Source organism: Salvelinus fontinalis, chromosome 17 (assembly GCF_029448725.1).
Source record: "Salvelinus fontinalis isolate EN_2023a chromosome 17, ASM2944872v1, whole genome shotgun sequence".
Taxonomy (NCBI): domain Eukaryota; kingdom Metazoa; phylum Chordata; class Actinopteri; order Salmoniformes; family Salmonidae; genus Salvelinus; species Salvelinus fontinalis.
This window is the reverse complement of record NC_074681.1, coordinates 11,869,035-11,890,113: the sequence shown is the minus strand read 5'-3', so window position 1 is coordinate 11,890,113 and position 21,079 is coordinate 11,869,035. Positions and strand designations below refer to the sequence as shown.

The window sequence follows — 21,079 nt, the reverse complement described above, 5'->3', positions numbered from 1 at the left end:
CCTAATCTCTGTCCCACTCGGACCGTTTATTCACCCAGCCCTCAAGCCCAGGTGGGATTTGGTGGAAGATAAAATATTAACTGAGAAAGGAATTTTCCCAATGGCAACAAGTAGATCACTCACCGGAAATAACCTAGGATGACCACAGCCACCATAAGTGATCCCAGAGAGATGGAGTATCCTACTGTATAGATGAGGTACAGACGGTCAAACACTTCCTGTTGAGAGAGACAAGGACATATGAAGGAGAAACATTAGAGAGATGGAGGACCCAGCTGTCTAGATAAGGTACAGTCAGTCAAACACCTCCTGTTGGGACAAGAGAGACAAGGACATATGAAGGATACATGTTGTTTGTCATATCATGTACTGTGTACTCGGAGGTGTCAGCCTACTTACAGTAGTTTGGTTGCGGAAGTGATAGAAGTGATAGATGTTTGATAAATCCATGACTAGTATGTGCCTGGTGTGCTAGATTGATCATTTTACAATACATAAAACATGGCTATACAGTCATTGACCGATGACTTTCCAATTACACAATATTGTCCCCATACATTTATTGATAATGTCAAGCTATCATGGGCCTCTGTGCCTTGTGTGCTACATTTATAATTTACAATATATACAACCTACCATTCCAATGACACAATATTGTCCCGATAAATCTGTGATAAATAAGTTACACATTTCATGCTTTCCAGAAGCACTGAGGATAATGTTACTCTGGACAAACGACTCACAGTCATTTTATATATCTTGTATTCTAATTTGCAATGTACTATGTATTAGACTTAGATATTGTGTGTATGTACTGACATGTAGGCTGTGTGACATTTTAACTATATGTAGTTCAGTCCTTGACGAATAATGTTCTGTACTATGTGTTATGTCATGTTTCATGTGGATCCCAGGAATAGAAGCTGCTTCTTTTGCAGCGGCTAATGGGGATCCTAATAAATACCAAATACCAATACAGTTGCAGGCTACACATTGCAACATAGAAAACTGCTGTGGACCGAAAACTAAACAGCCTGCATACCAAAGGTCAGAGAAGCTTATGTCAATGTGTGCAACCATTCCAAGGTCAAAGGTCATGCCATGGTGTGCGACCGTTCCAGGCCTCTAATTAGTTTCTAAATGAAATGGGGTGCATTGCTTCTGACAGCGAGCTGCCCCCCAGACGACTAAAGCCCACCAGGCAATAAGGCTGCCCACCAAGAGACTGACTGAGATGACTCCAGGTTTCTAATAAACTGAACATTTGGCTTGAGAGATGTGCCGCGCTCACAAAAGCCTGGGTGAGGTGCGGAGAGTGCTGGGGCTTCCAGCAGGAGATTACAGCACAGAGCAAGCAGCCAGAGGACATACTGCTGGAGAGGCGAGAAGCTAGCCCACCTGGGTTCAAATAGGACTTGTTTTCTTTCAAATACTTTAGCTGCACTTGATTTAGCTAGCCTGGCTTAATGGAACCAACAGCATAGTTCCAAAATAATACACTTTGCCCATCTGGCTCTCCAGGTAGGCTCAATCAACCCTCAAAGTATTTGCAAGAAAACTAATACTGTTTGAATCTAGGTCTGGCCTCCAGCTAGCTACCCGTGGTCCCTGTATCAACACAGCCTAGTGGAGGGGCTACTCTGGGGCCTGCTGTAACCAGAGCCTCCTCCACTGCTGTTATCATTTAGGGATGGAGACCCCGCGCCAAACCAAAGGGTTCCTAAGTTGTGGTGCGCGGCTGAAAGGTTTCATTGCTGCTGCTATGAATCCTGGAACCGGGAGACCATTGGTATAAACATTCAAAGTCAAAAAAGGAGGAAAATTAGGGGGCCTCATCAAAATGTGGATGGATACCCACAATCACCTCCACCCAAAACCTTAATGTTGAGAGCCACATTTAAAAGAAGGAGAGAAGAATGCAGGTGGGGAGAGACCAGAGAAATGTTGGGGTTAACAGGAGAAAAAGCTGCATTGAGCAGCACTGAAGAGAAAACAGATCCTATTGGGAAGAAAAAACATTGGACAGTAAAAATCACAAACGCTGAATGTCTGCTCTTTGTTTTATCTGATGGCCCACTTCGCCTATGCTCTCTGGCCCTGTCTTTGTCAGCTGAGCAGATCTCGTCACTATCCAACCTAGGATCTTCATTTTATCACCCTGTTGCAGTAGAACTTTCCTGCAAACGTGTAGTGTATTTGAGGTTTAAAAAGGCTTCTGAAGTTAGTAGTCAACTCAGGGATTCAAACCAGCAACTTTTCAGTTACTGGCTCAACGCACTTAACCACTAGGCTACCTGTCACCCTAGCTTTACCTTCCTTCAACGGATTCTTACAATCTGATATGATTCCTGTAGGCCTCTTCCCCTGACTTAAATGGAATGGAGATGGAATGGATTGTCAGAAAATAGGGTACATGACTGGCACCTCTCTCCCAAAATAATACAAAGTTCTGTAGCCAGGATTTCCAGGGAAATATTCAACATGTGGAAATAGATTTTTTTCAACACTGATTTTTTTTCAAAGCAGCTTTAATCATAGAAAGATGACTGATACTGATATATAGTTCCTTTGCGTTATTCTGCTGTTATCACAGAGGTCATTCCAATTTCATTACATTCCATTCAGTAGTCCTTTACACTCACTCACTCGGTATGAAACTGGCAGATTTGGTCACTGATAAGCGCCTAAATTGGAACACAGTGGCTGTACAGTAACATGCTATACAAGGTTCTCAACACTTTTCTTTGTCCGGGATCCGGGGACCCGGACAAAGACTTCGGCAGTGCATGGCAGTATGAACCAACTCTAAGGCCCTGGAAAATAACATTTAAAAATACCGGCTCTTGGCAATGTAGAGAAAATTTTGCAGTTTCAAAGCTCATTTCACAAAAATTCTACACATTTTGTCATGGGGCAGAGAGATGTTTTGTTGTTGTAGCTTTAAAGCTAATATCCTGCAATTCTACAAATGTTGCCAAGATTTTGCAGTTTTAAATTACAGTGCATTCATGTTCCCAAAAACTTTTTGAGGGAATGCAAGAAGTATTAAGTTGAAATTTGTATAATTGGTGGAGTATTGTGGATACCAATATCCCTGTGAGCCTACAAGGCTCATGTTGCCCAGGGTTAAGAACAGAAATGGTAGATTAATAATATTACATTGTATTGTATAGTATTACACCCTCTAAACTTATTCCAAGGATGTTTAATCTGTTGTTATTAGTCAAATGTATATTTTAAAAAAAATACACTGAGTGTACAAAACATTAGGAACACCTTCCTAATATTGAGTTGTACCCCTTTTGCCCTCAGAACAGCCTCAATTCGTTGGAGCATGGACTCGACAAGGTGTCGAAATCATTCCACAGGGATGCTGGCCCATGTTGACTCCAATGCTTCCCACAGCTGTGTCAAGCTTTGCCAGGCCGCAATTGTAAATGAGAACTTGTTCTCAACTTGCCTACCTGGTTAAATAAAGGTGAAATAAAAAATAAATACATAAAAAAGTTGGCTGAAGGACCATTCTTGGTACACACAGGAAACTGTTGAGCATTGCAGCAGCATTGCACTTCTTGACACACTCAAACTGGTGCGCCTGACACCTACTACCTTACCCGGTTGAAAGGCACTTACATATTTTGTCTTGCCCATTTTTTTAACCTTTATTTAACTAGGCAAGTCAGTTAAGAACAAATTCTTATTTACAATGTGTTACGTTCCCCAGTTTCTGTGTTCTGTTTTGTATTTGAGTGTGTGTTTCAGGAGATGGCTTCCTGAAGTACTCCCCAACCAGCTGATTGGTCAACCCCAGGCTAATTGGTGATTGGAGCTGACCCCGCCCCCTCGTCAAGAAGCAGCTGACTCTAATCACCATTTCCACCTGAAGATAAAAGCCAGTGTTCTGCCCAAGAGAGTGAAGATTGAGAGAGGAGAGATTGAGGGAGTAGAGATTTGGAGATTGAGAGAGAAAAATTAGATTGTGATATAGTGTTGGTTGTGTATCAGAAAGTGTGGTATGTACTGTTGTTGTTGGTAGCAGTTTTTCTATGTCCTGTGTTTGTGAAATCGTTAGTAATTACTCTGTTTCGTTTGTTCCCAGGGGGGGAAGGAGAAGGCACTTTGGGAGTGCTTAGGCAAGAGGCCCGCGGGCATACATATACCCGTAGTATATTTACTGTCTAGGCACACTAGGTAAGACCTGGGCGGACCACCCCCTGTATTTTGGTTAGGGCACCAGGCGGTGTTAAGTTAGGTAAGTTAAGTGGGTAGGCAGGTTAGATAGGAGAGGGGGAACTTTGATATTTACTTTCTTTGCTTTGGTTCCGTCCAGCCCCTTTTCCCCATATTACCGTGTAAGAAAATAAATCCAAGTAAACGGTAAAATCTGCTTTTGTGTCATCCTTGCTCGCACCTACAGTCCATACCTCTTGCACTTCAGAGAGTTGAGTTGTAGCAGGGAGTTGCGTTCCCTCTTCTCAGAGGCGTGCGTAACACAATGACAGCCAACAGTGGGTTAACTGCCTTGTTTAGTGGCAGGATGACAGATTTCTACCTTGTCAGCTCATGGATTCAATCCAGCAACCTTTCGGTTACTGGCTCAATGCTCTGACCACTAGGCTACCTGATACCCTCATTCACCTTCTTGAATGGAACACACACACAATCCATGCCTCAATTGTCTCAAGGCTTAAAAATCATTATTTAACCTGTCTCTTTCATCTATACTGATTGAAGTGGATTTAACAGGTGACACCAATAAGGGATCATAGTTTTGTTCTGGACAGTCTATGTCATGTAAAGAGCAGGTGTTCCTAATGTTTTGTAAACGCAGTGTATGATAAAGCTTAGGGTCTCTGCTATACAGAGCTGTATAAGATTTGAACCGCGTTCTAATTGTTAGCATTATGCAGAAATAGAAGCTGTTCCCATCCCTCCTGCTAATTGGGATTTAAAAAAAATATATTTTGTCTGAGCGAGAGGAATGCTGTAAATTAAAAGCATTTGATGTGTTCTGAAATATCAGACGTTGAACATTGTAATAAATACCGCTTGATGTCATACAAGCAAACCATACACCCGTGTGTCCAAATGTGCAATTCATATTTCAATATGATAACTCATGTAATTTACAGTATCAACATTTCTGATCACTTTGTTTGATGTGCAGTTCCAAGGATAACATGGCATTATACCCTGGGTTGTTCTGAACAGAATGAGTCTAAGCGCTTTCAAATTATGCCCACCTGACCCAGATTGGGATTTATAATGGACCGTTTTTAGATTGCGTGAACAACAACAGTAATTGGTAGCAATGCAGGGCTATGTTACAAACAAAAGCGTGCTTGCTTCAGTTCCTCAAGGACATACATAGCTAGGAGAGCTAAAAAAAAGAAGTAAATTAAGACTGTTCTTTGAGTCATAAAATTGCATTGAAGTTACCTGTGCACACCAATTAGGCCTCACTCATTCCCTTGTAATTTCTTTGTCATGTTGCACCTACCACACATTTGCCATGAATATTCTTATAATGTTATTGAATATGTCCAGAGTATTTTCAGATTTCATAATTGTCAAATGCTGCGAAAAGTGCAGCGTAATGTTTGGATTCAGTCTCGTGTCAGGTGAACTGTTGCGTCCTCAATTTTGGTCCAGTAATTTCCCAATAATCTCCAAAATGTCCCCTGTAAATTGTAATCATGGTTATGGATATGCTTCTCATATTTCTTATGTTAGAAACATTTCTATTTGGCCCTATCCATATAGGCCAATTCCCACGATTGTAACGGGTTATACCCCTTGGCCCTCAACAACCGTTATTAGAGGTGTTCATTTCAATGATCGAATGGATTTCCTTAACACTCAGTTCTATGCCAGTGGACAGTGGGCTGCCATGGGTTAGTTTGTCTGCTCTGTCACTGGGCCTTGATAAGGAGGTAATCAGCCCTTGAATGCAAGTATGGGTCGCTGCAGCCCTTGGAGACCGGAGTATGGGTGACTGGGTGTGTCGAAAGGAGTAGGTGTGTGGAAAGCGAATAAACTGATTGGGCAGATTTGTTGCCACTCAACACCATTTTGTGTGGCCGATTGGGGTGCACGACGAGTCGATAAGCCAGCGACCAGTGAACCAGTGTTGTATTGACGTGCCTGCCAACCTGAGATGCTTCCTATTGGGTAACACGGTCGTGTCACCGGCGGTAGCTAACATGGCAATTGATTCACCTCCCATCAATTTATTTCAAGTAGGATAGCAGCCTACACAATAAATAACTAACATGGATAACCATATAGATATCACATTGATACATACGTACATACAGTCTACTACTCAATGGGGAGGGCATGAACGGCAACATCACCGGGACACAGTGCCTTTCGCTCAGCTTGACAAGCACTTCTGTCCGGCAAAGGCTGGGGAAGTAGCTACCTAGTAGCCAATATCAGGGTGGCAGTAAGCACACGCATACAAAGCAACTGTACACCCATCTTCAGTACTTTTAATCCAAAATAAATAATTCTCAGTTTTATTACTGAAAATGTACAATTATTTGTGTAAAACTAAATACGACTCAGACTCCTCCTCTGCCTTCGAAACACAAGTCCAATCTTTCGCTGTATGGTAGCTCATGCCGCGTTCACGTGCTAGTTGGAACAAGGAAACTCTGAAATTTCCGACCTGCAAACTGATTGTAGTTATACACGTGCCTCGTTCAACCAGTTAGTTGGATATTTCTAGTTCCGACTACCACGTGAGTGTATGGTAGTTGAGTCGTAAGAAACAAAAAAACAGCTTCATCAATTATTATGTGGATTATAATTAATGGACATTTTTGTAGGGGACGACCAATTTTTCATAAGGGAAAATCCAGTCTTGAATTTCAAAGTGGATATTACAAACTTCATAAGCCTTTATAAAGCTCAAATATACTACAAGTTTAACTAGGTAAAACATTGCTCCTGTAAGTCACTTCCAAACACAAGTATTTTAATTTAGCAGATGGTCTTATCCAGAGCAATTTACAGGATTAGGGCTAAGTGCCTTGCTCAAGGGCACATCCACAGATTTTTCACCTAGTCAGCTCAGGGATTCAAACCAGCAATCTTTGGGTTAGTGGCACAATGCGCTTAACTGCTCAGCTACCTGCCTACTGTTGTGTTGTTCACATAATCTCCATGGGGGAAATTAGTCAATTGTCATGTCTGGTTTTCATTTCAAATAGTCCAATAATTCTCAGGGGACATGTCTTTTGTTCCATTACGCAACACTTCATCTAAATGATAAACAGGGTTTTTATGTTCATCTTCTAAATATATATTGTTATTGTTAGGTTTCTTACAAATTAGTAGAAACATCAGAAAAATCAGAAGGTAAACTAGTCTAACAATGGGGATGACAGATAGACAATGTACACTGTAGATGCTCATTAAGTTACAGACAAGGTAAGAGAATGATTGAACACTCAGAGAGTGTGAGCTAGGTAGTTGCTCCAGTATGCTTAGACACAAAGCCCCCTCCAGGACCATCTGATGTGTGACAAAAATGAAAAGAATCCCACTGCATACTGATGTAGTGAAAAGGACCTTTGTTCTGACCAATCAAATCACAAGTCCAATATCATTAACATTCTAATACCTCCACATTGATTATGTATGCTAATGCCACAACAGCCCCCAAAGAATAGAATAGATTGAAATGTCACACTTTATTTCAGAAATGACACACAATGGCCACTGTCCCTGTCTACTACTATTGTGTCACGTCTCTGACAAAGTTGGCATTGTTTAATGGTGCGGAGAAATGCATGCTGGGATGGACATGACTCTCACCTTCTCATTGTTTTGGTTATAGTGCGAGAGGAATTTTGCACATTCGCTGTAGTTGGCCCATGTCTTGTTGTTGGTGGTGGTCAGCTCCCACGTCCCATTGCTGTCACAGCGACGATAGGCTAGTCCTGTAGAATACAACACAATTACAGAAAACAACAGAATGACACAATGCACATGTCGTTTCTTTTCACCTGTAAGTGCATATTGCCGTTGTCTAATCACATCGGAAATCATGGGCATTTCAACAACTTCACAACAGTCTTGTAAGACGAAGAACTTACATAAAAAATACAATATCTTGTTGCAATGCCATAGCTATAGAAATATATTGAAAAGAAATGCCCCATGCTGTGTTACAGATTAAAGTAGATAAAAGATGATCCACTATCTCAGCGGCCTATTGGCTATCTTATTAATGTGGGCATTGAGCACCATGACCTAAAATTGAAAATGAGCTCTGTGCAAGAGAACTGTTGAACTGCAGGCTATCAAGGGGCCAGTGTTACCTTTATGGTTGAAGTCATAGATGTACTCTGGACAGGCAGTGGACACCAGCTTCCCAGGAGACCCCTCAGGCCAACATACAATGCCATCCCACTCTGGCGAGCAGTAACCATCTGCAGGAGTAGAGACAAAGCAATGGTGACATTTAAGTGTAGTGAGTTTGAGTGTTCACTGCCTTGGCTCCAATATTACATTTACATTTTACATTTAAGTCATTTAGCAGACGCTCTTATCCAGAGCGACTTACAAATTGGTACACTGCTGGAGGCTTCTTTGTTATATTCCAGAGCACCAGCGAGTAGCTGTTTTTTATTGTGTTGTCCTCTAAAAACGATACACAAATGAACTTTAGCCTAATGTTATGATCATAAATAGCATGTAGAGAAAGACGGCCCTAGCGGCCTGTTAATTGGTGGGTATGCAGGAAACAGATGCAATGTCCTTGTGATGCCGAATGTTCACAACACCAGTCATCCAGAGCAGTGTTGTGTTCTGTCTGCTGGATATGTTTGGTCTTTACAATTAAGGCTCAACAAACCAGCATTGAATTCCCAAAACACCTCTGAAATGTCTACATTTGCAATTAAATGTGTGTCAATTACAATGTTTTTATTTTAATTTGTTGTGGCATGAATCCGCTTCAATCCCATCCGATATATCAAATCAGTCACGGTAGGCTGTTTATGTCCACCCCACAAGAAAGACATGTTTGCTAGTCTACGTTGCTTCCTCTGCCTGAAATGGACACTTGCAATGTTGTAATCATTAAATAACTGAGTAGGTCTAAGCAGGCAGGTTTCTAATGATCCATAGGCCTACATGGGCTATTTATTGAAAGCTTATGATCTCACCGCAGCACTCACACGCTGTAGTGCATCTGTTTTGTTAAAGTGGTTTTAATATGGATCTTATTTGTGGAGATTCCATGCAAAATGAAGAAAACAACAGTGACAAGGCTGCAGCGTTCTGGCTCCCTGGGAAGAAACAAAGATACTATGACGCAACACTGAACACCGAGTCTAGTCTACCACAGTGGAAGAGCAGAGTCAAGCAGAAATGTTGTTCTGCTAACCGCTCTCAAATCCACCCTCTTGTAAAATGTTTCTTCCTTGTCCCCTGAGTGTGTGTACTGTGCAGTGAAGTTGCTATTTGTACAAGTTTGCTAAAATGCCTTTATCTCACAATGAATTGTTGTGAGCTGAAGGCAGAAGCCTTACTTTTCTGGGATCAGCAGCCTCACGTTTGTTAATACGGGCAGCAGTAGCATTTTAGAACATTATTATTAACCCTAGCCCTGCAATAGTGGGAGTGTAGTCCCCTCTCCCCACAGATCCCTGGCAGACGCCGCTTTCTGGCTACGCTTTTATTTTCTATTATTGAAAACATCTGCCCCACACTCACCACTAATAACTAGTTGAGGATAAAACTAAAACTGTTTTCTCTTTGCTTTACATCTATTATTGTCTCATTCCTGTAATCAAAGTTACAAAGAAACATCAGAGGCAATGACAAAATGCTTTTTATGTGCCTTCAAAATGGCCTGTCACCCGGCTCTCAATTAGAGTGTAGACTTTGTATGAATTAGACTGATTTTGGATTGTGAGAGACGACAGGGTTGAAAAAGTAGCCTAAGAAGCTTCACGTTTTTCAAAATCACAATGACCACATGGTCCTGGGAGTGAAGTGAGAATGAAATCGGTCTTAGGTTTTAGTTTTTTTGGCTGTACTTTTAATACTCATTGGACCACCTACCAACAGACTCAAATTAAACACAGAACACACACATATATCATTTCCTATAAATTCCATGACCATGATTTAAATATAAACGTGACTGTGGGGGACTTTGGTATTGGTGATCTATTAGAGGTTTTAAATAACATTTTCTTTTCCCTGCAATCACTTGATTCAGGCCTTGCAGATGTCAAAACATATATCGCAGTAGAGTTTTGATATGTACAAGCTGTTATGATGATTGCTGATGTTATTTTACACTGAGACCACAGGTTTGAATGCTGAGCTATTTTCACAAACTGCAAGGTCTAGGGCCTTGAACCCACATCCTTCTACTGTCCTAACCAGGCAAACCTCAGTGTCTCCCTCAATGAAAACCTTGTGTCAAGGAAGTAATGGAGAACTCAAGTATTTAAGGCACAAATGAAAAAAAAATAAAAATAGATGGGCCTCACAGTGAAACACCGCAACACTAAGCAAGACCCTCTCCTTGGGCTGAGGTTGGCCGACCACCCTACCAGCCACCACTTTCAAAATAGCTAGAATAGCAAGATCAATTCATTACTATTTGCTAAAAAGTCTCCCTTCCACAGTAATAATAGTTAGGCTAACCAAGAGTTTACAGTGGCACAGAACACCAAGGGTGGTGACACACAATATAGGCAAGACAAATCTGGAAGAAAAGTCCTCAGAATTGCATTCAGTTGTTATTCTTTGAGTTTGAGTCAGAATGCAGGTTTCATGGTTTTTCCACAATAGAGGAGACCACAATTAGCAGTAGCCTATTAAAAAAAAGGGAACTCTTTTCTTGGCCAATGTAACATTACAAAAATAAAAACGATTCATAAAACATAATTGCCTGTTAACAGCAACAGTTTCCATCGTCATTTCTACAGGGTCATCATTAGACTCACTACACCAAAGACTATGCTGTAACATTCCAGAACATAATGATGTGGAAGTCTTTGCCACCTAATATAATATATTGCCATTCTACCATAATCAATTATATTTGTAATAGGCATCTAAATAAAAAATGTTGATTGAATATCGACATAAAATAAATAACAATAAACAGATCAACAGATGTGCACATTAGGTTGAAATTAAGTTCAAATGAAAACGCTAAGAGTTAAATAATAAAGAAGAAAAAAACTCAAGCGCACAAAATGAGGTCTTGAATTATTTTTCCTTCTCTTTGAGAGGTAGGTCATATGTTTACCCTAATTTCAGCATCAACTGAGCTATGATTCGAAAGACCTGTGCAACCTTCCAAAAGGGAAGCCACCAGATAAAGGCTATGTCGAGTCTACTACTCTCTGACAGCGTCATCATGTATACAGGTCAAGTAGTGGTCATCTCTGACGCATCTACCGTTTGCCTGAAAATTGTCCCTCCAACAACAGCTTTGTATAGAAATCCTATCCAAAGTTGATCTCTAAAGAGGTGTATCTAAAAAGTAACATGAATGTACCTGAGAACATATTAGAAAAGGTAGACCATCAAGAGAAATCATTGAAACATGAGTTTTAATTGGTCATTGAATAAATTATTAAATGGCCCACATTTGTTAGTTTCTGACTTTCTATTCATTAAACAAAATTACTAATTCAAATATACACGGACCCAAACTGAAGGTAACAGTTCTATTCTCCCAGGTGATAAAAAGTAAAATCTGCATATGTGAACGTATCAGCAAAAGTAACCATCAAGAGCTCAGGAGGTTGGTGGCACATTAATTGGGGAGGACAGGCTTGTGGTAATGGCGGAATGAATGGAATGGCATCAAATACAGTACATGAAACACATGGTTTGATGCCATTCCATTTGCTCTGTTCCAGACATTATTATGAGCCATCCTCCCCTCAGCAACCTCCACTGATCAAGAGAATAATTAAAACGTTTTAATTGGTCTTTGGAATAATTGAAAGTTTCCCACCACTTTAAAGACAATTATTTAAATTTGTGATATGCATTTCTGTTCATTTCACAAATTGACTCATTTAAAAAGAAACTGACCAAAACTGGAGGTAAGATGTGTATTCTCCATGTTTATAAAGTATTATGCTTACTCAAGACAATTTCATTTAAAATACTCTCCCAAATGACAAAGGATAACTTTCTAGTCTAAGGAAACTGTGGAAGGCTGAAATGAACCCTGGAAATGTTCCCCAGATACTTGGAAAAAGAGTAACGCCTCATACAACAGTGACACGCAACAAATGTCAGGCTGCATTACGGGTGACGGTGGTCAGAGGAGGCAAGGTGCCTGTCATCTTAGAACACTCTAATGTGGCTATAAGAGCCCTGCTTAGTGTCAAGTGTCTAGGATCATTCTGATCAATACGCTTCGAGGAAAGACATGCAGACTTTACACTTTCTCTCTTAAACACTGAAACCATCACCTTCAAACAAGTGTTTTGATGACTGTTGATAATAGATTACCATATAATGTGTTATTTTAAGTTCTATTTCGAGTTATACCTAAAACTGTGAACATTTGCAGAATATGTGCACATTTGGGGAATGTGGTGAGAGATAATATAACTACTGGGGATCCATCAACAAAACCTTTCGCTTTCTTAATTTTAAAATAAAGGTTTGCAATGCTGTGTTTCATTTACAGAGAAGTTTTGTTTAGAAAGCCTGAGAACCCAACACGAAAAGAACCCAAGAAGACCACAATGAACCAGGGTTAAAGAGAAAATAATATGACTGGCTGGATATGGAACTCAAAACCTCTTTAGAATAATCAACCAGAAAAAACGACAGTGACCACAGAGACAGGGGGATTCTGGGGTCTGGCTGAATGTGACAGTCTTCACATAACCACAAGTAAACAAATATGGACCGGATTCTCTCAAAAAGCCCCCTGACCATCGTAACCTCCTAACCATACAGGAAGAAATATAATACATTTCCCCCTCTTAATTTCAGACTACAGTCAGCCATGGCATCTGTATTTGTCCAGTATGAATGCCTCATATTAAAGCTACAATCTGATATTGGATCAATGCCAGCAGCAGTCACACTAATTGGAATAATGTGAGTCAATGGTGACAAAGGAAGGAAACCATTTTCTCCACATGAGATCATTCATCTTGTGACAGGCTCTAAAAACACATTTACATTTTCTGGTTTTCTGTCAGAGCCGAGTTATTATTCCTACAGAAACCTTGTCCTGTTTCCATGTCTGATGCATATTAGTGCTGACCCACTCAATAATCTGTACATCTCAGCCTCTAAATCCACTGCTTCCTCTGCTCTGTGTCAACACTGTTATAGTGATGTCAGTTCAAACAGAGTTCTTTTTCTGCTTGGACAACGTAGTAGACAAAATAATGCTTATGTTCCTGGTGTGTCCTCAGGTGCCAATGTGACAGAACTAGACGTGTGCATGGTTAACAGAGCAGGCAGTGAACCAACAGATTAACTGTGCAGGAAGCCACAGACGTCATTTATCCATTACCAATGTGATAGGACTGTTTTCATGTCAATGAAAAAAACAAAACACAACGTCAGGTATGTTGACACGTCAGGTTTACATACCTTTTATCTGAGATTCGTTTTTTACTCACCACCAGGCTTGTGTTTGTTACTGATGGCCACCTCACACTTGCGCTTGGCTTTAAACAGTAGACCGATCTGTTCCTCTTTGGTGAGCACATCATCTGCCTCCACCTGCATAGAAAGGACAATGACACTGAGTTAGTGGAGCAAGGACCAACCATTCTTCCATCAACACAATGGAAAAGTGAAGCATCTAAAACAACATGAAACTTGAATTGTAACAAACATCAGATAGCGGAGCAGAAAGGCATTGTTGTGAAACCACATATCATTTCCCATATCAATAAGCATTTTATGTGAGGTTGACAGCTTCGTGAAATACATCAAATGGACAATATTATCCACTTTTATGAGCTTCTCAACAAACACAGCTGCTCCCCCCCAAACACACACACACACACACACACACACACACACACACACACACACACACACACACACACACACACACACACACACACACACACACACACACACACACTGTATATAAACAACTAGCCTAGAGAACAGCAGTAGGTGGTAGTGTGTGTAATGTGTGCATGCATGCAATGCAACCCAATTATCAAAACCCTGTCACTCATTGTCTCAGTCTCACAATTTCCTCAAACATAAGACAGTGTTTTCTTCTATAATACATTTGAGATTAACCAAAATAAAGGCATTTGGCCAACTGTAAGTCACAATGAGTTGTGTAAACGTAAAGTCGATTACATATTTTTATTTCTGTCTTAACTGCCCATGAAGGCAAAGGGTTATAAAAGACCTTGCGGTTTCTGTTTCTTGTCTAAACAGTATCAGTTTCGTTCTTTGTTTATAGACCCAGCTGGTATTCCTGTGATTTTAGCCACTCTGTGGCTTGTGTACCATGAAGCACTAATCAGATATGACACAGAAAAGGGGAAAATACATTTTATACCAAACGGTTTCCTCTTACACCTCACAACATTTGCTCAGCTTTCAAACACAGCGCTGGAGAGAGAACCATAATATCCAGGTGTGGTTTTCTATTCTAGGAAACTTTCCCCCTCCTAATAGGTACCTTTGGCTGGAGCTTTCTCTTGACTTTGTGTCGTCTTTGGCATTCGTGACAAAAACATTTACCAGCAGACCCATTTTCAAACTGTTCTTGCAAACTCATGTTTGCATATCTTGTAAACTTAAACGAGTGGCACCTAACTCACAAAACTACATTTCTAATCATTGTAAAGTATTTCATTCATAAAAAGTTTTACTGTACGTGCCGGAAGAACAGTCTAACTGAGCCAAAGTGACGTGATAATGTCAAAGGTTATAAAAAGGTTCACCCTAGACCAGTGGCCACCAACCGGTCGATCGCGATCAATCTTCAAGGCATTCCTATTCGATCACCAAAAATTTCTGTAGAAAAGCCAAGGATAAAGCCTTGTTCTGTTTTTTTATTTGCCTTGCGCTGTTGGTGGTAGGTGCAATCGATTCAGAAGCCCTGCGCGCCGAGTAGGCAAAGTGTTCCCATTTTTAACCATTTCATTTGACTGAAGGAAAAAATGTAGCCTACCCAGCAGACCGGGAGAGCTGTGGCTAAATCAACTGTCAACACTTTTACAAAACAAAACGCACTTCTCCCTACTTCCATTAGCATTTCAGCTGCAATCAATGAGTAGCCAAATGTATCAATAGGCCTGCGTTTTTATTATTATTAGCACTTCCTGTCTATTTTAATATCAAGGAACATTTCACTTTCTCTGGCCACAGGAACAACATGAATTTGTGCATGAGGCAGATGCGGTGCGACTCGAGTTTCATCATCAGGAGGAAGACAGTGTCCCCTCTCTCTGGTCAGTCTCACTGGAGGAAAGGAGAGAACAGGGACCGTGAGAGGCAGACCCTCTTATGCTCTCTCCCTCCCTTCCTCCGCTGAGACTGATCATCAGATGCAGGTACCATCAGTCCAGTTGAATTTATGCTCAGTTGTGCCTCGCAAGTGTTACACCAACTGATCTATTTTGATTTCAAAGCTCAGACTTTGAAATATAATATGGTCAGAGAAGAACAATATTGGCAGGCCAGGCATATAGCCAATATGATGTGATAATGTATTAGGCCTACTGCACAAACATCATTCCTACAGAACTGTTTTTATTAGGTTAATATTGCATTTTTTTTTTTTATCCGAGCGCTAGATTTATGCAGGCCTACTCTCAGAGGTACCTTCGTAAATCACTTGACTCTTATTTTTATATATTTTTTATGACAGTCTATGTCTACTCTTGTTGTCTGTATAGTTAAACACCATATTGTGCATGACTTAAATAAATGTACTTTTAATCATTTGGGAAAAAAAGATAGCCAGGCCTTTCAGGGAGGGGATATAATATTAAAATGGCAAATACCAGGCCCACAGCCATACACAGGGCTGCACTGCAACACTTGACACCATTATGCTTGATCCATTAATATTTTCACAAGTTTAAGGGTTGAAATAAGGATGTCCATTTTGAGAGCTGAATGGGGTTACAGAGGAAAGGAGAAATGTATGGCCTAGGATGGTAAACAACCACAGATGGAACAACATTTCACAACACAGCAAACAAGGATCGATACAACCTGTTTACTGTACTTGCTATGCCAATATAGAATATTCCACAGGTCTATTCCAGAGAAGCAAAGATAGTGTTCACATCTAAATCGCTGCTGACTTCTGTTACTTTACGCAGGGGTAATGTTAGTGACAGGGCAGAAAAACATGAAAACTGGACTTGATGACGTCAGCCCTTGAATAGACAGGTGTCTTCATCATCTTAGACAGGTGTCTTCATCCCAATCTAAAGACGGCATATTCAGCAAATAACTTACTTTGACATTAACTTCTCTAGGGTAGGGGGCAGCATTCGGAATTTTGGATGAAATGCATGCCCAAATTAAACTGCCTGCATCTCGGGCCCAGAATATATGATATGCATATAACTGGTAGATTTGGATAGAAAACACTCTAAAGTTTCCAAAACTGTTAAAATAGTGTCTCTTGGTTTTGTAGTTTTCTATTCAATGCCAATACAGTATCCATTGACTTAGGACTCAAAATGCAGTTTCTATGCCTTCCACTAGACGTCACCAGTCTTCAGAAAATGTTTCAGGCTTGTATTCTGAAAAATGAAGAAGTAAGAGCAGTCTGAATGAGTGGACCCTGCCGTGTCACAGAGCCTTTTCCTGTGCAAGACCGAGAGAGTGTGTTTCTTGTTTACATTTTATATTGACAACGTTATTGTCCGGTTGAAATATTATTGATTATTTAGGCTAAAAACGACCTGAGGTTTGAATATAAACATCGTTTGACATGTTTCTATGAACTTTACGGATACAATTTGTATTTTTTTGTCTTCCTGTTTTTACTGCGTTTTAGCCTGTGGATTACTGAAGAAAACGCGCGAACAAAACTGAGGTTTTTGGGTATAAAGATACTTTATCGAACAAAAATAACATTTATTGAGTAAATTAATGTCTGCTGATTGCAACCATATGTAGATCATCAAAGGTAAGGGATTAATTTTATCTCTATTTCTAAATTGTGTAACTGTTCTAGCTGGCTGGTTACTGTTTGTAATGATTTGTTTAGTGGGCTATGTTCTCATAATCGTAATGTATGCTTTCGCGGTAAAGCATTTAAAAAATCTGACACCGTGGTTGGATTCACAAGCAGTTAATCTTTAAACCTATGTAAAATATGTTTTGTTTTCTGAATTTTTATAATGAGTATTTCTGTATATGAATTTGGCGCCCACCAGTTTCACTGGCTGTTGAAGAGGTGGGATGCTACCGTCTCACGTGCGCAAGAGAGGTTAACTTCTCTAGGATAGGGGGTGACATTTTCACTTTTGGATGAATTGGTGCCCAAATTGAACGGCCTCCTACTCTGTCCTAGATCATAATATATGCATATTATTATAACTATTGGATAGAAAACACTCGCAAGTTTCTAAAACTGTTTGAATTATATCTGTGAGTAAAACAGAACTCATATGGCAGGCAAACTTCCAAATAGGAAGTGAAAAATCTGAAATGGGTCGATCTGAAAGTCAACGCCTATTCAAATCTCCTATATTTATGGATCTGTATGCACTTCATACGCCTTCCACTAGATGTCAACAGGCAGTAGAACATGGAATGAAGCGTCTAGCATGATGTGGGGCCGGATGAGAGCTATTGGAGTGCGTGGTCAGGCAGATTGCCAGTTCCTGGTCACGCACTCTCGGCATGTGATGTCCTTGTTTGCCATGAGTCATATAGACATGAAGAAATGCTCCGTTTGGGACGTTATTTTGGATATATATGAGAAAAACATCCTAAAGATTGATTCTCAACTGAGTTTGACCAGTTTATTCGACTTTTAATATCACCTTTTGAAGTTTTCGTTCATTGCGCTAATGTGTATGGACACGTGTACTACACATGCTAGCCAAAGTTGCTAATTCGACAGAAGTAACGGACATTATAAAACAAAACAACGATTTATTGTGGAACTAGGATTCCTGGCACTGCATTCTGATGAAAGATCATCAAAGGTAAGGGAATATTTATGATGTAATTTCGTATTTCTGTTGACTCCAACATGGAGGAGAATGGCTGAGCGCCGTCTCAGATTATTGCATGGTGTGCTTTTTACTAAAGTTATTTTTTAAATCTAACACAGCGGTTGCATTAAGAACCAGTGTATCTTTAATTATATGTTAAACATGTATCTTTCATCAAAGTTTATGATGAGTATTTCTGCATTTCTGAACATGGCGCCAATGTAAAACCACGATTTGTGGCTATAAATATGCACATTATCGAACAAAACATAAATGAATTGTATAACATGATGTCATATGAGTGTCATCTGATGAAGATGTTCAAAGGTTAGTGATTAATTGTATCTCTATTTGTGGGTTTTGTGAAAGCTATCTTTGCTGTGAAAAAATGGCTGTGTTTTTTGGGATATGGTGGTGAGCTAACATAAATATATGTTGTGATTTCGCTGTAAAACATTTTAAAAATCTGACATGTTGGCTGGATTCACAAGATGTTTATCTTTAATTATTTGTACAACATGTATCTTTCATCAAAGTTTTATGATGAGTATTTCTGTATTTCACGTTGCTCTCTGTAATTATTCTGGCTATTTTGGATGCATTTCTGAACATGGCGCCAATGTAAAACCACGAATTGTGGCTATAAATATGCACATTATCGAACAAAACATAAATGTATTGTATAACACGATGTCATCTGATGAAGATGTTCAAAGGTTAGTGATTAATTTTATCTCTATTTGTGGGTTTTGTGAAAGCTATCTTTGCTGTGAAAAAATGGCTGTGTTTTTTTGGATATGGTGGTGAGCTAACATAAATATACAGTATGTTGTGTTTTCGCTGTAAAACATTTAAAAAATCGGACATGTTGGCTGGATTCACAAGATGTTTATCTTTCATTTGCTGTATTGGACTTGTGATTTCATGATATTATATTATATTATTTACCTGTGGCGCTATGCTAGGCAGCGTTTCTGATGACAATGATCCCGGATCCGGGATGGGTGGTTCAGAGAGGTTTTAAGTAACCATCCGAGGTTTTAACAAACTATGCACAAAGATGTTGAAGGAGAAAAAAGATCTTAGACATAACTACAAGGTATAGAGAGCGCAATTTTTTACCTGAAATTTCTTGCAATGTGTTTTTAGGGTTGCCTGGAAGAAAATGTGGCTTTTTTAATGGACGCTTAAAAAAAATACAAGTAAGCTACTGAATTGTTACCCAGAAATTAAGGATGCACAATATATCGGTGAACTTATCGGAATCGGACGATATTAGCTAAAAATGCCAACATCGGCATCGACCTGATGTCTAGTTTAACGCCGATGTGCAAAACCGATGTCAAAGCTGATGTGCATACCTATATAACGTAGGTACATGACGTAATGACGCCACGTAAAATGTTGCGCTACACGTGCAACACAGCATTCCTAACCTAGCCCACAATGTCTGCTGTGTGGATCGAGTAGTCAACAAGTCCAGCAGTCATTTGAAAGAGTAAGAAAGTTTCAGCTAGACAACTCGAATGCAAAATCCATTAAAACGCCAAGATAATGGAATTCATTGCCCTTGACAATCAACCGTTCTCTGTCGTGCGCTATTGTTCAGATGTTGCTCTACCGGAGTTACACAGTAATTGAAAGAAATATACATAAAAAATAAAATAAATAAAACGTTGCGTCACTGCTATAAGCTTAACGACTGACATTTGGACCAGCGATGTCAGCCCCATGAGCATTCTGAGTCTGACAGAACAGTGGGTCGTTGAGTATTTCTAACTGAGAAAAGTCGTATTGCATGCTCATGAATGTGCTGGTTGTCATACCATTGCTGCCATTTCAATGGCATTTGACAACATGTTTGAAACTTGAACACACTAGCTAGCTCCATTCGAACAACTGACTCGAGAAATAAGCTCATCAACTGCACCTGCAGCAGACGTGATACCCTCTGTCATGGCATTGAAACGCCTTCTCAACAAAACTGCAGACACAGGCTGTGAACAAGCGACTCGGTGGCATTCTCTCTACTGTGTCGCCACCATGCTCGATGCTATGTACAAGGACCGCTACTTCGATGCAGACAAGAAACAGGGTTTATGTGAAATGTTACATACACAGCTGGACAAGATGGAAACAGACACAGTGACAGTGCGCACCGAGGAATAGAGGCCACGGACAGACAGAGCTGAAACTGCACATGCATGATGAAATCCTGGTTGAGAATGAACGGCTGAACAACGAAACAGCACAGCAAGTAAGTGAAAGAAATAGGTTTGATTATGTTTTACTGGTAATGGGGACATACGTAAATGCCAAAAATAACTTTTTGGTCAGTGTGTGTGTTTGTGTGCGTGTAACTTTGACTTAACTAGGCAAGTCAGTTAAAATAACAAATTCTTACTTACAATGACGGCCTACCCTGGCCAAACCCGTACGACGTTGGGCCAATTGTGCGCCACCCTATGGGACTCCCAATCACGGCTGGATGTGATACATTCGAACCAGGGACTGTAGTGACGCCTCTTGCACTGAGATGCAGTGCCTTAGACTGGTGCGTCCATGTGTTTGTGTTAACTATTTAACTCTACGAGAATGCTTAAAAGGCTGCTAAAATGTTAAATATCGGTTATCGGTATCGGGGGGGGGGGGGGGGGGGGTCGCAAGGAAAATATCGGAAATCGGTATCAGCCAAAAATATAATATCAGTGTATCACTTCTAGAAATTATTTGATATTGAGAAAAAAACAGCTGCATTGGTACTTTAAGTGTATTAAGTCAGAAATAGGTAAAAGAGAATAAGAGGCCCCTCAATATTTTACTAGCAGACAGTGCAGCTTGCACACGTCTTGGTAAGGAAGATACAGTGTAGCCCCTCTTTATGCCGAGATATCATGATG

General features: G+C 40.1%; 1 protein-coding gene across 2 annotated transcripts in view; it reads right to left on the bottom strand.

Moving 5' to 3' along the window:
* LOC129813694 (parathyroid hormone/parathyroid hormone-related peptide receptor-like) overlaps positions 1-21,079 on the bottom strand; it is a 69,870-nt gene that overhangs the window by 14,735 nt on the left and 34,056 nt on the right. Inside the window, exons 1-5 of one of the 2 annotated variants that reach the window (XM_055866118.1) lie at positions 14,672-15,058; positions 13,641-13,743; positions 8,331-8,441; positions 7,825-7,949; positions 124-218 (exon numbers count right to left, since the gene is read on the bottom strand). In XM_055866118.1, the coding sequence (XP_055722093.1) occupies positions 124-218; positions 7,825-7,949; positions 8,331-8,441; positions 13,641-13,743; positions 14,672-14,770 (533 nt within the window). In that variant the 5' untranslated portion in view covers positions 14,771-15,058. Of the gene's footprint in view, positions 1-123; positions 219-7,824; positions 7,950-8,330; positions 8,442-13,640; positions 13,744-14,671; positions 15,059-21,079 lie in introns of those variants that run through there. The other variant, XM_055866119.1, reaches the window with a different exon arrangement.